Below are 25005 nucleotides of genomic sequence, written 5' to 3'. Positions count from 1 at the left end.
TGAGGTCAGACTTGCAGTCAGTCCCAGGTTTTAAAATCATTACTCAAGACACATTTTTAGAGAAAAGCTTTTATTCTGTGATTTTATTTAATTTTAGCTCTGATTTTAAGGGTCTGTTTGTATGTTTTTAGATTTGTATTTTATTTTATTTCATTTTATTTTGTATTGCTTCATTTTGCTTTGCACTTCTTTTTGTTTCTATTGCCCACTGTGAAGCACTTTGTTACTGTATTGAAAAGTGCTATATAAATAAAGTGTAATTGTTATTATTATTATGAATATTATCATTATTATGATTGTGTGCATGTTATTTTACATACTATTGATATCTTTCTGTCTTCCTAAAATCCTATCTAGGGACGGGAGTTGGAAACTAGCAATAGCTACAATCTCTATACACAAAGAATCAGGTACAACCACAACAAGCAGAAGTTGTACTCTGTAATCTGCAATGTCCCTCTGAAATAAACTATATATTAAATAAATTAGCTGTTTAGTGCATTCTAATGGTTATATCAATTAAATAATTCAAACATTATTGGTCACATAAACTTAGAAATTAAAAGAACATGTAAACATGTCTGTCACTTCCAGTGCAGTCCTTTTCTACGGAAGCCCTAAAAGGTCATGAGTAAATACACTTTATTTTCTGTTTTCTCAAGATTGCAACTTTTTTTTCAAGCTTTGTTTTTCAAGATAACAAGAAATATAAGTAGAGAAAACTGAGAAAATAATATGTATTTAATCCAAGCGTCAACCTCCAGTCTCAAAATATGAAGCCCATGCAGAAGTGTTATAAACTGCGGTTCATCGAGCATCCACTTGAGGCTGGCTGCAGAAACACAGGAAACCACATACACACCCATTCAAAGAAGACGATCTTTACAGCAGAAATAAACATGTTTACAGCCTGGTTCAAAAAACAGTTTAGGTCTGAAAAGCTCATTTCTCTATCGGCACACACTGTACGGGGGTGAATTTATTTATAACTCAATGGTTCAGAAGATATTAAGATTACAAGTTTTGCCCAATTAAGGACATGACTGACTTGACTGACAGGCGGGAACACTGTAGCTGTTAGCAAGGAGGCTAAAGGCCCGCCTCTTTACCTCACACTAGCTTGACAGATGTTAGGCTGAGTTCTGCATTTCCAATATGGCACCCGCCACTGATTGGCTTCAAAACAGCGCTCAGGAACAGATGGGTGACGTCACTGAGTCTACATACTACCAATGAATGTAGTAGGAAGTAGGTACAGCCTACTCCATACTGCGTTTGAATTTAGTATGTAGTATGACTGTAGTTTTGGCATACTGCAGATTTTGCTCTTGTTCACTTACTACTTACTATATACTGAATTTTGGCAAAATCAATACGTACTGCTAGTAAACTAGTCGGTTTCGAAAACAGCCAGAGTCCATTATTTACACAGTCTATGATTTAATCATGTCCTTTTAGGGCTTCCATACATCAGGTAATAGGAAAGGTCTGTTATCAGTTCATTTTTTATTTTTTTTTAATATTGTAGAGTAAAAATACATTTTGTTACGAGACATTTATCTTACAGGTGGAAGATCAAAAACACAAAAAGAGTTTCGTTCTCTGGATATCACAAGATAAATGATCCCAATTTCAAGAAAAAAATAAGTTGAGATCTCGAGATAACAGGCTTTGTTTTCTCGATATAACGACAAAATTAAATAATTAACTCAAGAAAACATAGAAAATGAAATGTATTGAATCAGGGCCTCCATACTTTTCAAAGTAAAATTAGTGCACATGCTTTTTGTCTTCACCTCCTCTCTGCTGGGAAACATTAACCATGACACTGAAGCCAGCATATAGAGTCAACAACCCTTTGCTTTGTGTAAAGACAGTACACATAGCCTACTGTCTTTGACCTCCACTCACTGTTTCAGATAAGGTAACGGACAGGTTAGTCAGGTCTCACAGTTGAAGAATAAACATCTTTAGGGTAAATGATTGTAAAGGAGGATCATCGTGTGACCTGAATACATCTCCCACCCTATGCTCCCACCACATGGATGTACACTAGAATAGCCTGAGTCCAGCTTTTGATCAACAATGTCCCTTAACTTTAAAATACACTGTGCAGTATAATTAGACACCTAAAGAATTTAACAACCACTCCATATATTGAAATGCACCAGTCTTTTATTAGGTTTCAAGGTCAGAGGATGTAAATTGGCTGCATTGTTGCACAAACATAACAAACATGAAAAGGCTAGTCAAGGCCGGCAGTGAGAGAGGGAGGAGATTCAGGAAACTGAGTCTGACTGTAGCATTCATTTGAAATCGCACTGCCATCGGACCAACCAATGTATCCCAGCTCAGTCACAGGGTTTAAGAAGGAGCAGATCAGATCACCAGCTTCAGTCCTGGTTGGACTACTTTTATTACAAACATCACCTACAGACCTGATCAGTGATATACTTTCATCAATCATTGACCAGCGTGGTGGACTGCACAGACTACTAATACTACACCACATGTAGATCTTTCCTATGATACAGACAAATCCACATATTAACAAGACACACTGACGGGTACTGCGTAAAAAGGAGTAGCGTTGAGTCAGCTACTGCCCCTGTACAGCAGAGACACCAATGCTTGTCACGGTCGTGTTTTAGATCAAGCTCAACATCGGATCATTTATTGCTCTACGTAGATCAAATCTGCATCCTATTTGTTTTCACTGTGCAGTATTTGTTCCTCTGCAGCATTGACTTTCAGTGAAGAAGACTGTAGTGTGAATGTGGACGCACCCACCCTCTCCTCTTTTTCGCTTTGACAGGTTTTTATTTACCAGAGCCGCAATGCATGATGGGAAATATCATCAAGCCAATCAGCAGCAGAGACATAAAATGAGTTCACCTGAACCGACTAGGACTTAGACATACTTACATATTAATACATTGTATTTGCTCCATGTGTCCCCTCATATATTAACTTGAAGCACTGACCAGTTTAATGTTAAATCCATGATGTCTGTGCCTGTGGACTCTGTGTGTGTGCAGAGACTGCCTGACAGTACCGACCTCTACCACGGGGTGGTGCTGCATCTCAACTTTAAATATGTACATTTATATAAAGATGTAGGTTTTCTTCCTTCATCTGAGCATTATGCATTCAAAATAGTTTGTTTAATGAATCAAATACTTGTCAATTCTTTTTTATTCCACACATTTCTTGTTGTCTCAAATAATGGAAGGTGTTTGGTTCACTTCTTATTGAGTACAAACACTAAAAAAAAAAAATACCTATGATATATGGTAATGCAAGGCAAGTTGGTTTGTAAAGCACTATTCATACAAAGAGCAATTCAAAGTTCTTTACAGAGTTAAAAACAAAACCAGAACAGTAACAATCAACAAAAACACACAGCAAACACTGCAAACATTTTAATTTTATATGCGTCCAGATGTTTGATCTACTCTCTCTCTCTCTGTTTACTTATGTAACTTAACTTACATAGTAAATGGTGTTGAATCTTTTTATTTATTTAAATTAGCTTTGCTTAATATATGTACAATATTAATAAAAAAGGCCATTGCTCTTAAAGAGATAACACACATTTGCACTCATTAGAAGTAAACAGCCACCTCGTGCACCACAGAAAGAGAGAAGTACTCACCTGGTAACTTTTTCCTCAATCCTATGTGTTTTTTGTTTTTTGGGCATTGTTGCCGTTATGACAGGACAGCTGAGGAGAGACATGAAACGTGGGGAGTGGGGGAAGACCTACAGGACATGGTCGTGGCTGGGAATCGAGCCAGTGGCCTCTGCGACGAGGGCTGTGTCCCCTGTATGTGGGGCACTTAGACCATTAGGCCACCAGCGCCCCATAATCCTATATGTTTACTCCCTGTATAATTACAATTTACACCATGTGTAACATTTGTATATAACCTTAAATCTGTATTCTTATTTTTTATTTTCATTTTTTACTTTGTTTAAAATGTTCTGTATTTGTGCTCTATTATTATGTACTACTCTTGCTACTCTGTCTGTGTTTCTGCAACAACTGAATGTCCCCCCAGAGATCAATAAAGTATTATCTTATTATCATTTTGTGTCTACTTCAAGGCTAAATGCCAAGCAGAACTTATCCAGGTCCACTAATTTTCCACACTAATCAGGTTTGAGAGGTAACTTTGGAGCATATCTTCCTCCCATGCTCCTGTGTTAGAATAATCAGAAGAAAGTGAGTTGTGTTTTTAACCAAGATCTGAGCTCTCTGACATTGTCCTCCTTTTCGTATCGCGTAATGCATGTTCCATAGGAGTGCTTGTTGAGAAGATAAATATATTCATTCCTGCAAAAGCATCCATGTTGTATATTTTAGCAGGTCGATCACTTTAACAAGAAAAGACTTCAAACATGAAGATTAGTTAAAGGTAAAATAAATCATTTATTATTCTTATAGGAATATAAAATTAAGATATATGCATTGGTTATGGCATAAATACAGTCGGATCAACATTAGAAAATAATGATTCAAAGAAGAGTAAAGCTTCCTCTACAACAGCTCCTTTCATTGGTGGAAACAGTCATGTACTTGTCTTATACAACACATATCATCTTTGTGTCATTGTAGAAACCAAAGAGTAGTCAAAGCAGAGAATCCACATATACATTTCACCGTATAAACATGTACTTTGGTCATAAAACAGAACACAAAACAATGCAGGAGGCAAAAGAAACACTCACTGATCAGATGAGGACAATACATGATACAAAAAGCAGCCCTGGTGTTCAAAGTGGAATAACCATGGCTGAGTTAGTGGTAGGAAAAGCATTGAAAGCTGGTGGACCAGAGCAGCATAATATTCAGTCGGCCTTTATGACTCAAGGCTTTTTACATGAGTGTGAGTACCATCAATGTTTTCCTATTGACGCCTGTAAAGACGAATCAGGACCGTGTGTCCACATTTGAGTTTCCTCACCACCCATAGTTTGGCTTTTAGTTTATAGATACACATAGCTCTTTAAAATCTGATGACACATTAAAATACTGTCACTAAAATGTGATAAAAGGCACCAAAAAGAGTCTTGAGTTGATTATTGACAGTAACTGTAATAACTATCATGAAACTAGCTACAACTTAAAAACAAAATGTACAAATATTAAACTTGTGTGTCTTATAGAAGTCACTTCTTTATGCTTCTTATACTCATTTCATTTAAATAACAAGTCACTTGCAGTAACTTTGTTCTACCAGCTGTCTGAGCTTCATTTCTGAGTCTGTGGTAACACTATAATAAACTCAGAGCAGTCATCTATGCTAAAAATAACCTTGATTGTACAATTACACCCCAATATGTATGTTTTTTAAACGAGGGTGCGGTTTGAATATCTAGTGTCAACATGTAAAGAATAGCACCTTGGAGCTACATTTGGAGCTCACAGTAAATAAACGTGTAAGCACATAAAACAGGCACTTCTGTAGTTAGTGTGTATGGACTCAGATATGAATGAACGTCCACACACACATGGTTCAGACCTGAGAATGCCAAGGCACGGTAACAGTACATGAAATTAAACCCAAATGATTAAAACATGTTGGAACTAATGTAACTAAATTAATTTGCATCGCTTACTTTTCAAACGAAATATATAAAAATGATAAAAACAGATGACATGGTTGAACACTGACAGAACCATTTCAACATTTAATCCTCTGTAGTTGAAGTTAGCCGTTAGCATGTCCAACCCCATCACTGATATACTTCCTTATTATGCTTGGTGTTAAGGCCTCATTGATTGGCTGTTTTTTCAGTATCTCCAGCAGGCCAATCCTTGATTGATTGATCCTCATTTGAGTAACAGTCTGGGATGTAAAACTTCATGACAAACAAAGTGTCAGGTAAACAATTCTCTGACATCATTTGTGTTCAATGCATGCTGATGCATAGAGGTGAACCACAGCACATTCACCTCTCATGGATAAAACTCAAACAAGTTCAAACCATCATCTCATATCTGCCACATGTCACATAAACGCCCCACATGAGTCCTCCATAATAAGGCTGATTATCTGTGCTTGAGTGAGAACTAAACCTTGACTGTGTATATAACAGAATGTGTGTTAACTCTCCAGCATGGATGACTTTATATCTGTTCATAAAAAAGGAATAAAAAAGTCTTCAAAGCTACAAAGAGTCACGGCAGCATCCGATCCCTCCTCCTACACCATGAACTGAGTGTATCCCTCCGCTCCTGTGACGATCACATCCATCCAGATCCGCATGGCCTCTGGAGAGGGAGCCACCATGTAGTAGACCCGGTCATGAGTCTTCACGCTGAAGGTCAGGGTGGGGTTCGGGCTCTGCAGGAGAGCGAGGAAGGAGACGAGAGCGGGTGAAGATAAGCAATGATACATTACATGAAGAGCTGTTCTTTAATAACAAGATGTGTGAGACAGGTACCTTATGTGCATTCTTTAAGTGATCATAATACACTTCTTCAATAGCCTGGAAGTAGATAACTCCTTTCAACTTGGCTTCATGTTTGTCTGCAGAAGATAAAGCAGGCGTTTTAGAATACAAATACAGACATACAAATGTTTGGTGATGCAGAGTAGTGTATTAAACATTTATATTTATTCAGACATGGACATTAAACACTTTAAAGAATGGAAATACAAAATGTCAAATGCAGATGTTCCATCTTACCTGAATAGTAGGAGAGCGTTCGTCGATTACGGTCAAACACAAACCAGCGTTTCTTCCAGGTTTTGATTTTGCCTCCCATTTTGATCAGGTATCCACGGCAGGTCTTTTCAGAGATGGACAGGTGGAAGCACGTGTCTGTGCTGTGTCCTGCAGACTCAATGTGAGCCCGCAGGTCAAAGTCATCCTTCCGCACGGGCAGGTATCGTGTCAGAGGCCGAGACTAGAGGGAGAAGAGAGAAAGGGTTCAATGAGAGGAGACGGTATGTGTAACGAGAACTTTGTATTTATGCTCTCTGAGGTGTTTATATACTCGTGCAGATGTGTATCATATGTTAAAACAGATTCAAGTATAAGACTCTTTCTTCTGCTGCCAACAGTTGATGGTCCAGGACAGAGAACAAAAGATGATGGATGAAGCGTACGCTACGGACTTCCAGACATGATTGAAACCATACAGAGGGAGGGAAGTTTGCACGAAACCAACTACAGTCAGCTACAGAAGCAATGTATGTCAAAAAGTACAAAGTTAAGTCTCTGAAGGGTAAAAGTGAACACAATGAGATTGGAGTAAAAATTATAACATGACAGGAAAAGCTTTCTAGTTTCAATAAGACTCAGAGAAATAGAGATTAAAACACGAGGTTAGTCAAAGTGAAACTAAAATGTTATTGAGAAACAGCTGCTTCTGTTAAATCATGAATGAACATGGAACACTAATCTGTATCCATGCTCTTGTGTTGTTCCTTCATTTATTTATTTAAAGGGACAGTGCATATTAATGAACACTTCAGTGTCGCATCCATGTAAATATGCCAGAGTTAGCCATAAGGCTAATTTCCATCCGTAGTCTCAGCAGGTCAAAACAGAGTTCATAACAAACGATAAAGATAAATAACAACAGATGGAAACCATAGACTGTATAAATAATAGACGTAGCATCCGAGACGTCACCCTTCTGTTCCTGAGAGCTGTTTTGAAGCCAGGCGGTGGCGGCGGCAGCCATATTGGAAATGCTGAACTCAACCAGTCAAAGTGTGACATAAAGAGGCGGGGTTTGAGCCTCTTAGCCAACAGCTATGTGTTCCTGCATGTCAGTCAAGTCAGTCATGTCCTTATTTGGAAGCCGTTTTTTGAACCAGGCTGTAAACATGTTTATTATTGCTGTAAAGATTGTCTTCTTTGAATGTGTGTGTATGTAGTTTCTGGTGTCTCTGCAGCCAGCCTCTAGTGGATTCTCAATGAATTGCAGTTTATAAAACTTCTGCATGGGCTTCATATTTTGAGACCGGAGGTTGCCGCTTGATGGAAACAGCACATCATGATAGCATGACAATGAAAACAACAATACATTACAAGAGCATATATATGTTATACAAAATTGCAAGTAAACACATTAAAGGGCCGTTCAGCATAATCAAGAGATATGTCCAGAGTTGGGCCAAATAAAAATGGACCAACAATATCACACAAGTAAAAATGCATACCTGTGCTCTCTGTTTTTCCCGCAGCTTCACCTCCCGGTCGATGAGTTTCTGCCGTCTGCACGTCTCCTCTTGTAACCTTTTCTCCAAATCCTCCCTTCTTTTGCGCTCATCCTCCAGTGCCTGCTTTCGCATGTCCATCTCTCGCTCCTGAGGAATGGATTCGACTGATTAAATATTAAATCAAGTATGTCACCAGATAAAGAAGTCTCTGTGTCTTTAAGTGTAGGGGTTTATTACAAATACAAATCATAGTTTGCATTCTAGATATGAGCAGTTTGTTGTTCTTTATAAACAGTGATAATGAAAGGATGTAATAACTATGGTTGTAGTGACCTTGTCTTCTATGAGGCACTTCTTCTCTGCCTGGGCCTCCCTCAGCAGGCGCTCCATCTCCTCTAGCTTGACCATATTGGAGGTGCTGGCACTGCGGCACACAAACACACCCACGCACACACATCAGAGACAAAGCGCACAGCAGAGTAGACTTGAGGATACAAATCAACAGTCGTGTGTCTGAACATGAAGTACACTCAGTCGATCAGGTGACCTGCTGCTACACTTGCAGCAGACGTGACAAAGTGGATCCAGCTGGACTTTCATGTGGTATTACATTTTCTCTGAATGTCCAGATACAGAAATGCTCAGATGTTCAAATCTGAGAATAATCCTTGTAGGAGCCTAAATGCAATTTATAATGTTGTAATAATTTAAGTTCATGTGGAAGACAATAATTTACATAGATAGTTTATTTATAAGGATTAAGATAAATATGTACATTTATATAAAGATGGTAAAGGTGAAATTTCATTGTGCTTTAAAGGTGACATATCATGCAAAATGGACTTTTTAATGGTTCTCTACCTGAAATATGTGTCCCTGGCATGTCTACAAACCCCCCGAGAATGAAAAAAATCCATTCTGCCCCTGTTCTGATTTCTCCACCTTTCTGTAAATGTGTGTGAAACGAGCCGTTTCAGACTTCAGTGTTTTTGTTACGTAACAACAATATCCGGTCTGTCACGGAGTCAGAGCTCGGAGCTTGTTCAGCCCATAGACTGTATAAAATACAACTCAACCCCTCCTCTGTTTTTCATTACCTGCACAAATGTGTGCTAACAAGGAGCTTAGGAGAGCATTCTAGTTGTAGGCTGTCTTAATAAACACAAAGGGCGGTTTTACTCCCCACGTCTGCAGATTTGAAGATCTAGTGGATGATTTTTATTTGTCATGGATAAGTGCTAGCGCTAATTAGCGTAGCCACATAGCTACATCTTCATAGCTGTAGCTGTGTACCAAGACACACGTTGACATACTGATAAATAAAACAACAAGAAACACAGAATCTGTGACCAATCCTTCAGAAAGGTCCTGCAGCCTTTCTGGTAGACGTCGGTTTTACTCCCCACGTCTGCAGATTTGAAGATCTAGTGGATGATTTTTATTTATCATGGATAAGTGCTAGCGCTAGTTAGCATAGCCACATAGCTACATGTTCGTAACTGTGTACCAAGACACACGTCGACATACTGATAAATAAAACAACAAGAAACACTAAATCTGTGACCAATCCTTCAGAAAGGTCCTGCTGCAGGCGCCTCTCCGTCAGGATCAGATTCTGGATCAGATTCAGAGGGTTGAAGTAACGTGATTTCTGAGCAGCCGTGTATATTCAGCCAACATGTAAACATTCGATCAACGTGCTGGAGAGCCGAGGCACATCCACTTCCTGAGGGGGCGTGGTCAGAGAGAAAACAGACTGTTCGGAGTAGAACTGAAGAAGAGGGTTTTTCAGGCATGCCAAAATCTGATTTCAAAGTATTTTTTTGAGCATAAACTTTAAAGACATGTTTTGGGGACCTCTTAGACCAATATATATTGATGAAAAAAGCGTGATATGTCACCTTTAAGTATTTTCTCATAATATTAAAAAGGTATTTGGATTTGTGACATAGACTGTCATGTGTTGGAAGGGTGGCTGAATCATGCATGCTGTAACCCCGCCCCCTTGTTAAGGTTTGTTGATCTCTACAGAAGATCAGTTTTTGATTAGGCAAGGAGAGAGTGGAGCCACACGGTTTTTTGACCTCTCTCTTTCTCTCTCACTCTTTTAGTTTCTTTAAGGATTTGTTTTATTTTTGATTGAAGTAAACAGCTCAAACTTTTATTGCGTGGTCCTTTTGAGTTAATTTTTAAGGGAAATTCAAGAAAGGGATTTTTGAGAGTGTCCAAACTAAGGCTTCATTCAGTGGAAGCCACAATCCTTGTATGAGAAATAATCTCAAACTAGGAGAAGTCCAGAGATGTCTCACATTAAGGACGTATTATAACGTACGTGTTCAACATATGCAAACAATAATAGCATGACGCTTTCTGTTCCAACTAAATTGGCACACTCCCCTGAGAGTAGTCCTGATTGAAGGCCTTTTATGGTGTGGGAAGGATCGGACCATCCCTCTCTTTACTTTCTGACTCTGCTGTGTCACCGTCTGTCTGTCCGTCTGTCTGTCTGTCTCGTCTAGCCTCAACTCTCCACAAACCGCAATGGTCCACAAATGGTCTGCACATGAAATGCATTCTTGGGTGATAACACGGGGAAGGAATTTTATATGTTTGTCATGTTGAACAATAACTTTTCCCTCATTCTCTGTAATGATCCAACTCTGTTCCTTCCCAATTAAACACACACACACACACACACACACACACACACACACACACACACACACACACACACACACACACACACACACACACACACACACACACACACACACACACACACACACACACACACACACACACACACACACACACACACACACACACACACTCTGATCCAGACCAAGGAGGAACTGGATACCCACGGCTGATCTGTGATGCCACAACACCGTAAAGATGAATGGTACACATTAGACTTAGTCTAAACAAATCAGGAAGGGAAGACGGGAGGAAGAGAGAAAAGTAGGGTAAGTGAAGTAATCAGAAAGAGGAAAACAGAACCAGGAGGGAGGAGAGACGGAAAAAATGAGAGCTAGTGTTTAAAAGAAAATGCCTTCCCGCTCTCCGGTGGGTTTTCTATAACCACAGTTCTAACTCTCAATGAACCCTGATTTCTACATCTTTATATCGATGCTACTGCAAGTCTGTTAAGCTTTAAAATATACCACAGGTATCATATGTGTTCAAATAATCCTCTCAACATAGAAAGATACAAGTACAAAGTTCATCTGTGGTAGGCTCTGTGGTTTGCCAAATTTGAGTCCACCACTTGAGACTCCAATCATTTCGACAACTATTTCCTGTCAGTCCTCAGATCAACATAAGTTCAGCCTCACTGTAGCCTCATATCTATCATCATCACCAAGCCATTTCCTTACCTCCGTCGATGATAGGGAATCGCACTCATCGTCATCGTAGAACAGTCCAGTTTAAATCTCTTTAATAAGAACTACTTGAGAAATAAGTCATTTATCTCGCTCCAACATCGGTGTCTCCAGGGATCAGGACACATCACTGACGAGACGACAAAAAAACCCAGCTCTATCCACCAAGCTGCGTCTTCATCCAGCTCTGATCCACATCCTTCAGCTCCGATGTGAGCCTGAACAACACAGCCCAAGTGGGAGCGCACTGAGGATCACAGACTCTCAGGAAAAACTCTCAATCTGTAAACGGTTTGGGAATTTGAAAAACGAGCAGAAACCGAGAGCATACCATTCAGAGGAACAAGAGGCGGGGAGACAAAAGACAGACGCAAGCACTGTAAGAAGGAGAGAAGGAACACATGGTTTCAGTCCAGACGGGGGGTGGACCCCCAAATGGACCTCCACACTCTCATACTGCTTTGCTGAGTTCATCAGGACCTGAGGGGGTTGACTGACACACACACACACAAAAACACACACTAACACACACACCTTCATGTTTTCCATCTTCCGTAACCTGACCCTTCAACACTAATCAGGAGCCCCCCCCCTGACTTCTATGGTTCCACACATCTCAGTCTCTATGGGGGGACCATGAAAGGCGGGAATCTATGCTATGCAGCTCCACACACTTTTTACATTAACTCACTTTCTCTCTGTGGGCTCCCTCTCTCCAAACCTCCTTACAGTACATGTTTCATATTATCAACACAAAGGGACATTTTGATGTTTTCAAGTTTTCACATTTCTCTCTTTCAGCCTCTCTGTTGTTCACTGATTTGATTTCTCAGTCCTTTTTGAAAACCTGACATTAGAATATATCAGAGCAGACTGACTGTGCACCTTTGAGATACCTTCTACAAATAAATGCGCCTGCACTCACCTGGAGACATTGTCAGGTGAGCAGGCGGAGATGCTGGTTTCAATGGAGTCAGTGCTGTCAACACTTATCGTGTCAAAGGCCTGATTGCCCCGGTACCCAAAGGTATCAAGGTAGACGTTGGTCTGGGAAGCTGCTCGAGAGCTGGGCTGACCTGGAGAGAAAACACAAAAGAAGAGAAACAGCTTCAGTGCAGTCCAACATGAACTGTTCTTCATTAGCATGTGTGCACACCTGAGCTGTACCTGTCTGTGTCACGCCATCTGGGAGGACAGTTTGCCCAGAGGGCTGCAACTTTGGATCACACAGCCCCGCCAGCGTGGAGTGATTAATATGTCCGCAATAAAAACTCAAACACCTTATTGGTGCTTTTGTTTAAAAATACAAAGAGCCCTAACTAACCGAAGACAATGTCTGCTAAATGAGTACATGAAGTATAAAAAGCAGCATAAAGACGTCTGAAGAAGAAGAAGAAGAAGAAGAAGAAGAAGAAGAAGAAGAAGAAGAAGAATGGTCCTCAGACGCAGAAGAAGGAATGTTGACTAAATGATACTTAAAAGAGAGACAAACTCTGGATACAGGAAAACATGATACCATCTGCCCCATGCAGCAGACCCACCCATCTGATGAGTCACATCAAGGGACCTAAGGGCCTCAGGGACCTGGTCAGTGTGCCAGGGTCCGGAAAACACAGCAACAGTTTTACAACACAAGGCACACAATACTCAGACTTTCTCTTGAGTCATGGCTGCCTCAGACAACACTGCCAGCATATGTTTGTAACACATGTTTGCAAACGTGGTTGAGCTACACAAGGTATTTAAATCTCCTCCAAAATACTGGGACCATGAAAACATCATTATCTAAAATGTTAATACTGAGAATTAGGTGCTGTTTCCACTGCCGCTGTTTTTGTGCTGGGGGCACACTACCAGTCAAAAGTTTGGAAACACCTTCTCATTCAAGGGTTTGTATTTATTGTAATGATTGTAAACACTGTAGATTAATACTGAAGAAATCAAGACTATGAAAGAACATATATGGAATTATTGAATGAACAAAAAAGTGTTAAACAAAGCAGAATCTGTTTTATATTTTAGATTCTGTAAAGTAGCCCCCTTTTTCCTTCATGACAGCTTTGCACACTCTTGGTATTCTCTCAGTCTGCTTCATGAAGTGGTCTCCTGGAATGGTTTCTAATGAACATGAGCCTTGTCAAGAGTTCATTTGTAGAATGACTTGCCTTCTTAATGTGTTTGAGACCATCAGTTGTGTTGTTCAGAGGTAGGGTTAGTACACAATGGATAGCCCTATTTGACTACTGTTGTAATCCAGATTATGGTAAAACCAGATTATTTCATAGTTTTGATGTCTTCAGTATTAATCTACAATGTTGAAGACAATTAAAATAAATAAAAACCATTGAATGAGAAGGTGTGTCCAAACTTTTGACTGGTAGTGTAAATCATGTCAGCATCAACAGTAACTCTCAACCTTCGCCATTGTTGTTGACAAAGCTGATATCAGAAGTACCGCCCCTTCTTGATTCTGATGGGTCAGTGATCAGGAAGTGACATTCATAAAGTTGAACTATTTTCACCTGAGGATGCAGAGGGCTGGAAACGCTGACTCACATTGGGATTGAATCATACACTGTGTAATAAATGGATGTAGTATCCGTGACATCACCCATCTGTTCCTGAAGCGCTGTTTTGAGGCCAATCGTGGTGCCATATTGGAAATGTTGAACTCAACCTAACTTTGTCCGAGCTAGCTTGAGGTAAAGAGGCGGGCCTTTAGCCTCTCAGTCAAGTCAGTCATCCTTATATCTTCTGAACTGCCACATTATTAATAAATTCACCCCTGTGTAGTGTGTGCTGAGAGAGAAATGAGCTCTTCAGACCTAAACTGTTTTTTGGACCAGGCTGTAAACATGTTTATTAATGCTGTAAAGCTCGTCTTCTTTGAATGTGTGTGTATGTGGTTTCTGGTGTTTCTGCAGCCAGCCTCTAATGGATCGTCGATCAATTACAGATTTTAACATTTCTGCATGGGCTTCATATTGTGAGAGCAAAGGTTGCTGCTTGGTTTGAATAGAAAACAGGCGCTGCCAGTGCAAAAAACAGAGACAGTGGACACGGCACCTTAAGTGGTTTAAAATAGATCTACTGACAACTATTCTCACAACTTTCAACTTTTTACAACTGTACGCACAACGTATGTTAAACACTCAAACACACAATACTCAGCACAACTTGATGGAGCAGCCCTTCACTGTTTACATTCCTGCTTTATCTCCACTGACAGATAAACAAACGAGGAGGTTTGTAATCCAACACATCACAATGAGGAGCACAACAACACACAGAAGATGTGTTTGTAAAGAAGACAGAAAGTAAGGAGAGAAAAGTCACACACTCAGTCTTTAAAATGTAGAACTGTCTCTCAGTCTTAAACATTTATAAATAAGGTTTTGGTCTGTTATCAGATAGTTGTGCACATGTGTAGGGGTGTGTACCTTTCTGCAGACGCCTCGGTTCTGTCTCCTTATTGGATAAGGAGAAAATTCTTGGAAGAATGCTGCCACAGCTTGTGCTCTGCACCAGAGGCTGATGAGACTGTAGACAAAGAGGAGGGATCTAATTATTGATCATTTCTTCCTGATCATAAAACACAGAACAATTTATCAAAAAATATAAAGAAAAGCTAAAGTTGGATCAGGACAAAGTTATAAACGAGCTTCTACATGTGCTTACCTTGTTGGGGAAGCTGCGTCCCAGTGTTGCACATGTAAACTGGGGGGTCATGGTGGGTGTAGTCCTCTTCCGGGGTAACGTGTCACTCAGATGGGAGCTGTACTCTCTCTCAGATCTCTTTCTCTCCTCCAGCAGGCGGAATTGCTGATCAAGCGTAAAAACAGAGGTAAGGATGTCTCCAGTTAATTGATTTTTAATCTCTACATAAATCTGAAAGGGAGACAAACACACAGGTGCTGCCACACACACACACACACACACACACACACACATACACACACACACACACACACACACACACACACACACACATTACCTGAGTGTGTCGGTGGTGGTGTTTTTTGACAGGAAGGGGAGGAGGGGGAGAGTCAGGGAGGGGAGAGGGGTCTCGGTATGAGACCATGTTCTCTGGCCAATGCACAGACGGGGTTTTGGGAAGGGGGCGGGGATTCAGATGAGAGGAGGAAGATAAAGAAGAGGAGGAGGAAGAGGAGTGACAGTCGGCAGGTGAGGAAGAGTTACAGAGCTTTGAAAAGAAGAAAGGAACATGATCAGAGAAGTCATCGGAAACGAGGAAGAAGGGAAACATCTACGTGTGTGTACTACACTGCACATGCAGGCCCATCACACCTCTACACACACCTCATCCTCAGGTGGTTTGGGGTTGTCGTCATCAGGGACGGAGTTTGAAGTGGACTCAGGAGAGGCAGGGGTGGGTCTAAGGTCCCCCCCAAGCTGTGAGTAAAGCTCATTGATTTCACTGACTGTGACATAGCCCTGCAAAGTATCATGTGGAGAAACGGGGGAGAGAGAGAGGGGTGAGGCATCGCACGGAGTGAGTCAGCCATATTAATGTGTTATGATAAACCTGGGGATGAGTTAGAGTGATGCAGAACGTGGTGATTAGCAGCACACAAAGTAACACACAGACAAGTTAATGCACGGTTAATATTAATGAGGTGATTACACACAACAACAGACATGTTTGGGGTGAGCAGAGTATTAATGTGTGTGTGTGTGTGTGTGTGTGTGTGTGTGTGTGTGTGAGAGAGCTGTGCAACAAGTAATGAAACTGTTACATCTTTCCTCTTGCAGCACAGTGAGTGACAGAAACACCAACAAGGAAAAAAGGGACTAAAAGCCATAAGAGGGAGAGGATGAACAGAGGACAGAGTTAAAGAGATGATCTAAAGAAAGAGGAAAACAGAAATACCTCTGCATTCTTGAGAGAAACAGAAGAAAGGAGGGATGAAAGGGCACGCAGGCTGACTGGAGGAGGAGGAGGAGGAGGAGAACTGGTGGAAGATGTGTGGTCACTGCAATGATTGCTAACAGACGGACACACATCAGCCAGAGAGGCTGCGTCCTGAGCAGGTAGAGAAGGAAACCCCAGAGATTAAAGAGGAGGATGATCCTTCTCTTTTTAAGAGTGGAAAAGAGGAGAACAGTTCTCATTGTCTTGTGTGGCAGCTGTCAATCAAACCTACCTCCCTCAGAGTGAAACCTCGACCACCGGTGAGGTCAGCATATTTTCTTTCAAGCGTTGCAAGGTTTTCCTTCTCCTGATGGAAAGAAACAGCACGATGTTAGAGACACACTGAATCCTGAGGGTGAGGGTGTTTATGAAGCTGCTGAGGGCGGATGATCAGTGATGTCATGCCACCACCATGATGGTGTAACACCCTTTTTATGGTCCCTTAAAGCTGGGGTTGGTAGTCAGATTTAGATCCACTTTTTGTTACTGGTTAAAATGATCTTTATGTCCTGATGGTAATCAATACATAATGTGTTCTTAAAAAAGAGGTAAAAAACAGTGACTCTGAACCTTCGCCATTGTTGTTGACAAAGCTGATATCAGAAGTCCCGCCCCTTCTTGATTCTGATGGGTCAGTGATCAGGAAGTGACATTCATAAAGTTGAACTATTTTCACCTGAGGATGCAGAGTGCTGGAAACGCTGACTCACATTGGGATTGAATCATAGACTGTATAATAAATGGACGTAGTATCCGTGACATAACCCATCAGTTCCTGAGGGTGAGGGTGTTTATGAAGCTGCTGAGGACGGATGATCAGTGATGTCATGCCACCACCTCGATGGTGTAACACTCTTTTTATGGTCCCTTAAAGCTGGGGTTGGTAGTCAGATTTAGATCCACTTTTTGTTACTGGTTAAAATGATCTTGTCCTGATGGTAATCAATACATAATGTGTTCTTAAAAAAGAGGTAAAAAACAGTAACTCTGAACCTTCGCCATTGTTGTTGACAAAGCTGATGGTGTAACACTCTTTTTATGGTCCCTTAAAGCTGGGGTTGGTAGTCAGATTTAGATCCACTTTTTGTAAAAAAAAAGCTGCTATCTACAGCCGGAGTAAACCTGGGAAAACACCAACCAATCCCTGCCATCAGGAGCCAAATGATGAAACCAAGCTTTAAAACATGAGTCTTTATCCCTTTACATATTGTAAGTTCAAGGAGCAGTCCTGTGTGTGCATCTCTGAATGCGTGTTTATGTGAGGCTTCCACTGTGATACTGACTCATTGTGAAATTACACATTTAAGACACCCATATAATTCCACTGCAGGATCAATATCATCACACAAAGGCACGATGATGGTAGAGCTGCGTTATGGTGCTGTTGCACACTCGTAATATATAAAGGGCTTCAGTACCCGCTGCAGCATCGCTTCCAGGTTGCTCCTCTCCTTCATGAAGCTCTCCTTCTCTCGCTGAGCCTGCTGGGTAATCTGTACCGCCTGCTTCTTCAGCGTTAAAAGCCGCTCCTGGAAAAAAGGCAAAACCATATAACATGTTTTATCTCCCTATTGACCTTATGACACAGCTTCAAAACAAAATCAACACAATGCTGTTCAACAGAAACATGACCTTATTCCATAAACTGTATAAATAATGGACGTAGTATCCGTGACGTCACACATCTGTTCCTGAGCGCTGTTATGAAGCCAATCGTCGGCAGGAGCCATATTGGAAATGCTGAACTCAACCTAACTTAGTGTGAGGTAAAGAGGCGGGGTTTGAGCCTCCTAGCCAACAGCTATGTGTTCCTGCATGTCAGTCAAGTCAGTCATGTCCTTATTTGGGCAAAACTTGTAATCTTAATATCTTCTGAACCGTCACATTAGAAAACAATTCACCCTGTACAGTGTGTGCTGATAGAGAGATAAGATACGTGGAGCCAAGCTGTTTTTTAATCAAGCTGTAAACATGTTTATTAATGCTGCAAAGATCGTCTTCTTTGAATGGGTGTGTATGTGGTTTCTGGTGTTTCTGCAGCCAGCCTCAAGTGGACGCTTGATGAACTGCAGTTTATAACACTTCTGCATGGGCTTCATATTTTGAGACCGGAGGTTTCCACTTGTGTGACTCAGATACTCGACTGTGCTCCTCTTTGCTGTTTATTATATTTAAACAAGCAGACAGGTGTTACCTTTCGAGTGACGGTGCTTCGTTGGTAGTCTGCGATGTCCCGGAGGAGTTGTTTTGTGTGGGTCTCCTTCTCCTCGTCTTGCCTGCTCTCTTTTTCCAGTTGCTGGAACTCGAGGTCCTCAAAGCGCTTTGTCTCTGTCTCCAGCACCTCACAGTCCTACAGGCAAACACACACAAGGAAATAACAGAGAGATAAACAGACAGGACTGAGGCATGTATGTGAACAGGAGGAAAGTGACAATAGTCGCTCCAAAGTAGAGATTGATGTTAGGTTTTATAGTTTGGACACATTGTGACAACTTGGCTGAACATGATCCAATCAAATGAACGTCCAAACTTCACAAACAAACTAACACATACAACCTTAAAACTTGACCTCACTTCAGAGGTGCCTTTTTTAAAAATCAAAGAGATGTTAATCATTTCACATTTGACACAGACGATGCAAACCAGACACAGATTTCATCCCTGCTGTTTCATCAACACTGAACACTCATGCAGACACCGAAAGCATAACCAGAGTAAACATGCAACATGGACACTCTGAGCATTCCACCAAAGTATAGATGATTTGAAACAAACAAATGTATTTTCATGGAAACAGAGCACCTGGAGAAAACCCTTGCAGATTAGACATTAAACAGGTCTGAATGTGAGTTTACATGAGTGTCCATCTCACTGAGTAAGCCTGGGATGGACTAGCAGCCAATATAACTTTGATGTAATTGATTGATGGATGGATATTTTTATGTATGAATAAAGTTAGATGCATATGCATAAGCTACGAGGAGGAGAGCTGGTATAAGAAGACGGGGGTTTATGGAGAGGAGATAGAAGCCGGGTCTCTCTTCTCTCATCATGAGCAACGTGAGATCTCTGGGTAATAAGATGGACAAGCTAACAGGTTGGCTTCCAGACTGTCCGGACAGACCGGGATAGCAGTGAGAGCGCTGTGGGCCTCCGACCGTATTATCTGCACAGGGAGATCTCACATGTCATACTGGTAGCTGTTTACATCCCCCCTCTGCCAACCAGACTATGGCGTCCAACATTCTCAACGCTGCCATAGCCAGACTCCAGACAGACCACCAGAGTGCCCTCTTCCTGATCTCTAGACAGACCACCAGAGTGCCCTCTTCCTGATCTCCAGACAGACCACCAGAGTGCCCTCTTCCTGATCACCGGGCACTTCAACCATGTATTTATTTTCTACATAGCTTATTTTGTCTTCTGTAAATACTTTTATTATCATTATTTTCATTGTATTTGTATTTATATCATATTAATTACTTCCTTCTATTAATATTATCTGATATTCTTACTTATTGAGTATAGAGCAACTGTAAAGAGTGAATTTCTCCCCTGGTATAAATAAGTATTTCTCATTCTGATTCTGATATTGGTTCTGATTCTGATTACTTTTGGACATGCATCTTCTGGGTCCTGTTCCTGCTGCTGAGTTCTGCCGTGTGGCTGCTCTCTTGTGACAGCTGCAGCACTGAGCCACAGGAGGGCTCTGTGGACCATCAGGGGATTCATCTTGGCCAGAATCCGATTTGGAAAGTGCATTTCGATGTTCTGTGTTCTGTGCACTAGTTAATTATTTAAAAATAACACATTACTCCTGAATGTGAAACTTGTAGAAGCATTCTTGTCGTGTTCTGTACCCTCATGAATTTGATCCTTTTGTTGAAACACTTAGACATGTAGACATTTGGACAGAGAGAGGACGAGACTTGAACCAACATGAACCAGGCACATTTACATGCAAGTCCCAGTATAACAGCAATCACCTGTCCCCCTCTTTGGTCTGTATACATGAACTCTTGTGCACATATACAGAGTTTTGAATTATGTTCACATATGTCTGTTTCCTTCTGTCTGCGTTTGCATGCACACGTGTTAGAGTTCCCATCATGAAGACCAGCAGAGAGCAAACGTTAGTCACCTTGTTGCATTTTGAATGAGCAAACATTGGTTTACACACTCATGTACATATATACCTGTGCATGTGTTTGTGAGGTGTGTGTGTGTTTGTGTGTGTGTGTGTGTACTGACCCTGGCCAGCTGCTCCTGCAGGGGCTCCTTGGTGGCCTCAGGGCAGCTGTCCAGCTGGGAGCGTTGCTCACACACAATCTGAGCCAACCTCTCTACTCTGCCCCTCTCTGCCTGCAGCAACTCGCACGCCTGACATACACACATGTCCATACACAGAGACGCACAGACATTTTCCGCACACGCACGCACGCATGTACACATTTGTTTTTGCGTACACACAAACAGGCACGAGGGCACACCCACACACAGACACAGGACAGAAAGAGGATGGCAGCGTTAGTGGGACTGGGGGAGCCACAGTTAGTCACTAACTGGGTCAGCAAGATTAGCCTAGAGGGATGGGAGGGAGGGGGAGCTGCAGGAGTCAAATCTATAAAGCGATGGAGAACTAGAGAGGAATCGAGTGGAAATGAAGGCATGAAGATAGTGTGACATTCGTGCCATGTCTTCTCGTGTCTTTTCACCTCTTTGTTTGTTTGAGTGGATGATTTAGGGATGGATGGATGGATGGATTAATAAGTCTTTCTATGAACTCCACAACATAAACAAGCATTCAACTTCACTTCCTTTTAGCAAAGTTTTAGCACCAACAATAAACTTTCTAGTTGATCTGTCTCTCTTCCCCTCATATCATCATTTCATCTTATAAAGTGCAGGATGTGTAGCTCTGAGAAATTCAGAACCTGCTTGGTCTCACTAATCTGTGCTTCAAACACACGTTTCTCCTCTTACACCTCACACCCAGTGACTGATACCATACGTTGGTTTAACTGTGGCTGACACACACGCACACACACATACAGTACATCCATGGCCCTCCAGCAGGAGAGTGTCAGAAAGTATCACTCGTTGCCCGCTATACCCTGAGCAGTATTAACAGATATATATTTGGACCTCAGACAGCATGAAAAGGATTAACACTTACCAGAGAGTCAAGTGACCCCTGAATTTACGACAGTCTCAGCATAGCGTATGCATTTACAATACCACACACACACACACACACACACACCAGAACTCTTTGGGAAGGGAAATACATGCCGTCATTTAAAAGCCTCGGTGAACGGACATGTTTAAAATGGACTTGGTGTGAAAGGTTTGAAACACTTTCATGGTTCTGTCAGAATCCGTCATTAAACCTCTAACTCTCTGCTTTTCAAGTGTCCTCTTATCTCCTCACACAGCTGCATGTCAACAGGCTCTTGGTCTCAGTGTGGACCATCATGACTCCCACAGAACTTTCCCTTTGGCTCTCTTTGTTTAACGATGAATCACAGCCTCTCACACACCTTATCTTTTTCCTGCTGGGACGTGGTCTCCAGGTCAGACATCTTGTTGTGAAGAGTCTCCAGAGCATCTTTCTCCTGCTGGAGAGCGGCCGACTCGGACTCCATCTCAGCCTCCACCAGAGCTCGCTCAACCTCCACCTTGGATAAACACACACAAGAATGTAATTAGTAGTGACTCTAGTTCTCTTCTGCAAGTAAGTTGTGTTATTAGAATATGCACAAAAGTGTGTTCTTTCAATTTAAGTAGCATCCACTCCTTCTCTCTCTTCTCTCTGTTACCTCTCGGGCAGATTCATCGATCTGGTTGTCCAGCTCTTTGATCTTCTGCTCCACCTCCTCCATGTTATTTAGCACCTGGATTCTCTCCTCCTCCACACGCCTCACTTCCTCCTCAGAAGGCCTCACTTCCTGTCTGTGGTAACGAGCTGCATCATCCAGGGCCTGGAAACATCATCATCAACATCATCAACAGATCCGGGATTGTACCATCAACAAGACGTGACTTTATCAAACTGATGTAGAGGATTTTAATAATTTATACTGACATCTTTAATGATATACATTATTAGTATTTTATTTTATTTGTTTAGTTTTCTTTGAAGTTTACTGTACGTATTTCTATCATTATTCTAATTATTATGAAATTATTTTGATTTATTAAGTCAACTTTTGTAATATTATTATTTTGATTTTGAATTAATGCATTTACTCATTTTTTTAATCAATCAATCCCAACAAATGTTCTCCTCAGACTCTTTCCAAACAGAGCAGGTCTAGACCGTACTCTATGTTCTATTATTAACAAAGACCCAACATCAAGACAGGATCAGATCCAGTCCCATCTTACAGACAGGACTCAGTCTGATCTCATCTTAATCCACCATGAGCAGAGCACTTTGCAGCATTTAACAAGTTACAGTGGCAAGGACAAACTTTAATGGGCAGAAACCCCCAGCAGGACCAGACTCATGTTAGACACCCATCTGCCTGTATCTTTTATTTATTTATTTTTACTTTTGGATGATGGTCGAGGTGTTTTCAAAACATTTTTTTTAATGAAATATTGTATGCATGAGATCTGAGTCTAATGGCTTAATTGTTGTTTTGTGTTGTGTTGGCTGAGTCTAATACAAATGTTCAAATATATATATATATACATACATTTAACTTCAATTTAATACCTTGGTTTAATGAAGTGAAACTACACTACCAGTCAAACGTTTCGAAACACCTTCTCATTCAAGGGTTTGTATTTATTGTAATGATTGTAAACACTGTAGATTAATACTGAAGACATCTAAACTATGAAAGAACATATATGGAATTATTGAATGAACAAAAAAATGTTAAACAAAGCAGAATAACTAGCTAAATACTGCAATGTGCAATGCTCATGGTGGATTAAGGTGGGGTCAGACCGAGTCTTATCCTGTCTTGAAGTTGGGTCTCTGTTCATAATTTGACATAGAGTAGTCTAGACCTCCTATGTTTGTAAAAGCATCCTGAGATAACATTTGTTGTGATTTGGCGCTATACAAATAAAGATTGATGGATTGATTGATTGCGAATCAGTTTTATATTTTAGATTCTGTAAAGTAGCCCCCTTTTTCCTTCATGACAGCTTTGCACACTCTTGGTATTCTCTCAGTGTGCTTCATGAAGTGGTCTCCTGGAATGGTTTCTAATGAACATGAGCCTTGTCAAGAGTTCATTTGTAGAATGACTTGCCTTCTTGATGTGTTTGAGACCATCAGTTGTGTTGTTCAGAGGTAGGGTTAGTACACAATGGATAGCTCTATTTGACTACTGTTATAATCCAGATTATGGCAAAACCAGATTATTTCCTAGTTTTGATGTCTTCAGTATTAATCTACAATGTTGAAAATAATTAAAATAAATAAAAACCATAAAATGAGAAGGTGTGTCCAAACTGGTAGTGTAAATCACGTCAGAGCATCAACAGTAACTCTGATCCTTCGCCATTGTTGTTGACAAAGCTGATATCAGAAGTCCCGCCCCTTCTTGATTCTGATGGGTCAGTGATCAGGAAGTGACATTCATAAGGTTGAACTATTTTCACCTGAGGATGCAGAGTGCTGGAAACGCTGACTCACATTGGGATTGAATCATACACTGTGTAATAAATGGATGTAGTATCCGTGACGTCACCCATCTGTTTCTGAAGCGCTGTTTTGAGGCCAATCGTCGACGGGAGCCATATTGGAAATGTTGAACTCAACCTAACTTTGTCTGAGCTAGCTTGAGGTAAAGAGGCGGGCCTTTAGCCTGTCAGTCAAGTCAGTCATGTCCTTATTTGGGCAAAACTCGTAATCCTTATATCTTCTGAACTGCCACATTATTAATGTATTCACCCCCGTGTAGTGTGTGCTGAGAGAGAAATGAGCTCTTCAGACCTAAAACTGTTGTAATCCAGATTATGGCAAAACCAGATTATTTCATAGTTTTGATGTCTTCAGTATTAATCTACAATGTTGAAAATAATTAAAGTAAATAAAAACCATTGAATGAGAAGGTGTGTCCAAACTTTTGACTGGTAGTGTATGTAGACGGACAGTATGTTTCATTTTTCCTATCATTCTTCAGGCAATCTAAGAACTGTGTGCAGACACACACACTCACACACCAGCTGTCATTTCTGCATAGTAACACATCATCCTCTCTAATCTAATAAACGGCTGTAAATATCTCCCATCTGTGTATGTAAAGGATGTGTATGTTGATACTTGGTTGGTATTAGGAGTGATCCCTGTCACTCTCATGTTTTTCACAAAGAACAAAGCGCATCATCACCCCCAACATTAATCCAGATTAATTTCTTAAATAGCTGACTGAAGTCAAAGGTTCCACCTCAGCAGCCTCGTACGCTCAGTGAGCATGAGGCTGGATGTTTATCTAACATGCATCTGAGCCTCTTCAAACAGACTGAAGGTGCAGAGAGACTCCTTTAA

At 41.0% G+C, this 25005-nt stretch overlaps 1 protein-coding gene across 7 annotated transcripts in view; it reads right to left on the bottom strand.

Moving 5' to 3' along the window:
• Positions 1-4408: 4408 nt before the first annotated feature.
• phldb2b (pleckstrin homology-like domain, family B, member 2b) overlaps positions 4409-25005 on the bottom strand; it is an 82183-nt gene continuing 61586 nt past the window's right edge. For 4 of the 7 annotated variants that reach the window (XM_034706450.1, XM_034706453.1, XM_034706452.1 and 1 more), the window contains 15 exons: positions 22316-22477; positions 22037-22174; positions 20748-20876; positions 18691-18846; positions 17915-18025; positions 16729-16803; positions 15884-16018; positions 15242-15385; positions 15004-15103; positions 12489-12639; positions 8514-8604; positions 8181-8327; positions 6697-6916; positions 6451-6536; positions 4409-6350 (listed from right to left, as the gene is read on the bottom strand). In XM_034706450.1, the coding sequence (XP_034562341.1) occupies positions 6210-6350; positions 6451-6536; positions 6697-6916; positions 8181-8327; positions 8514-8604; positions 12489-12639; positions 15004-15103; positions 15242-15385; positions 15884-16018; positions 16729-16803; positions 17915-18025; positions 18691-18846; positions 20748-20876; positions 22037-22174; positions 22316-22477 (1986 nt within the window). In that variant the 3' untranslated portion in view covers positions 4409-6209. The remainder of the gene's footprint in view (positions 6351-6450; positions 6537-6696; positions 6917-8180; positions 8328-8513; positions 8605-12488; positions 12640-15003; positions 15104-15241; positions 15386-15883; positions 16019-16728; positions 16804-17914; positions 18026-18690; positions 18847-20747; positions 20877-22036; positions 22175-22315; positions 22478-25005) is intronic. The other 3 variants (XM_034706451.1, XM_034706455.1, XM_034706456.1) reach the window with 1 other exon arrangement.

This window comes from Notolabrus celidotus, chromosome 17 (assembly GCF_009762535.1).
Source record: "Notolabrus celidotus isolate fNotCel1 chromosome 17, fNotCel1.pri, whole genome shotgun sequence".
Classification (NCBI taxonomy): domain Eukaryota; kingdom Metazoa; phylum Chordata; class Actinopteri; order Labriformes; family Labridae; genus Notolabrus; species Notolabrus celidotus.
Note: the sequence above shows the minus strand (reverse complement) of the source record. Positions and strands in the feature narration are given on the sequence as shown.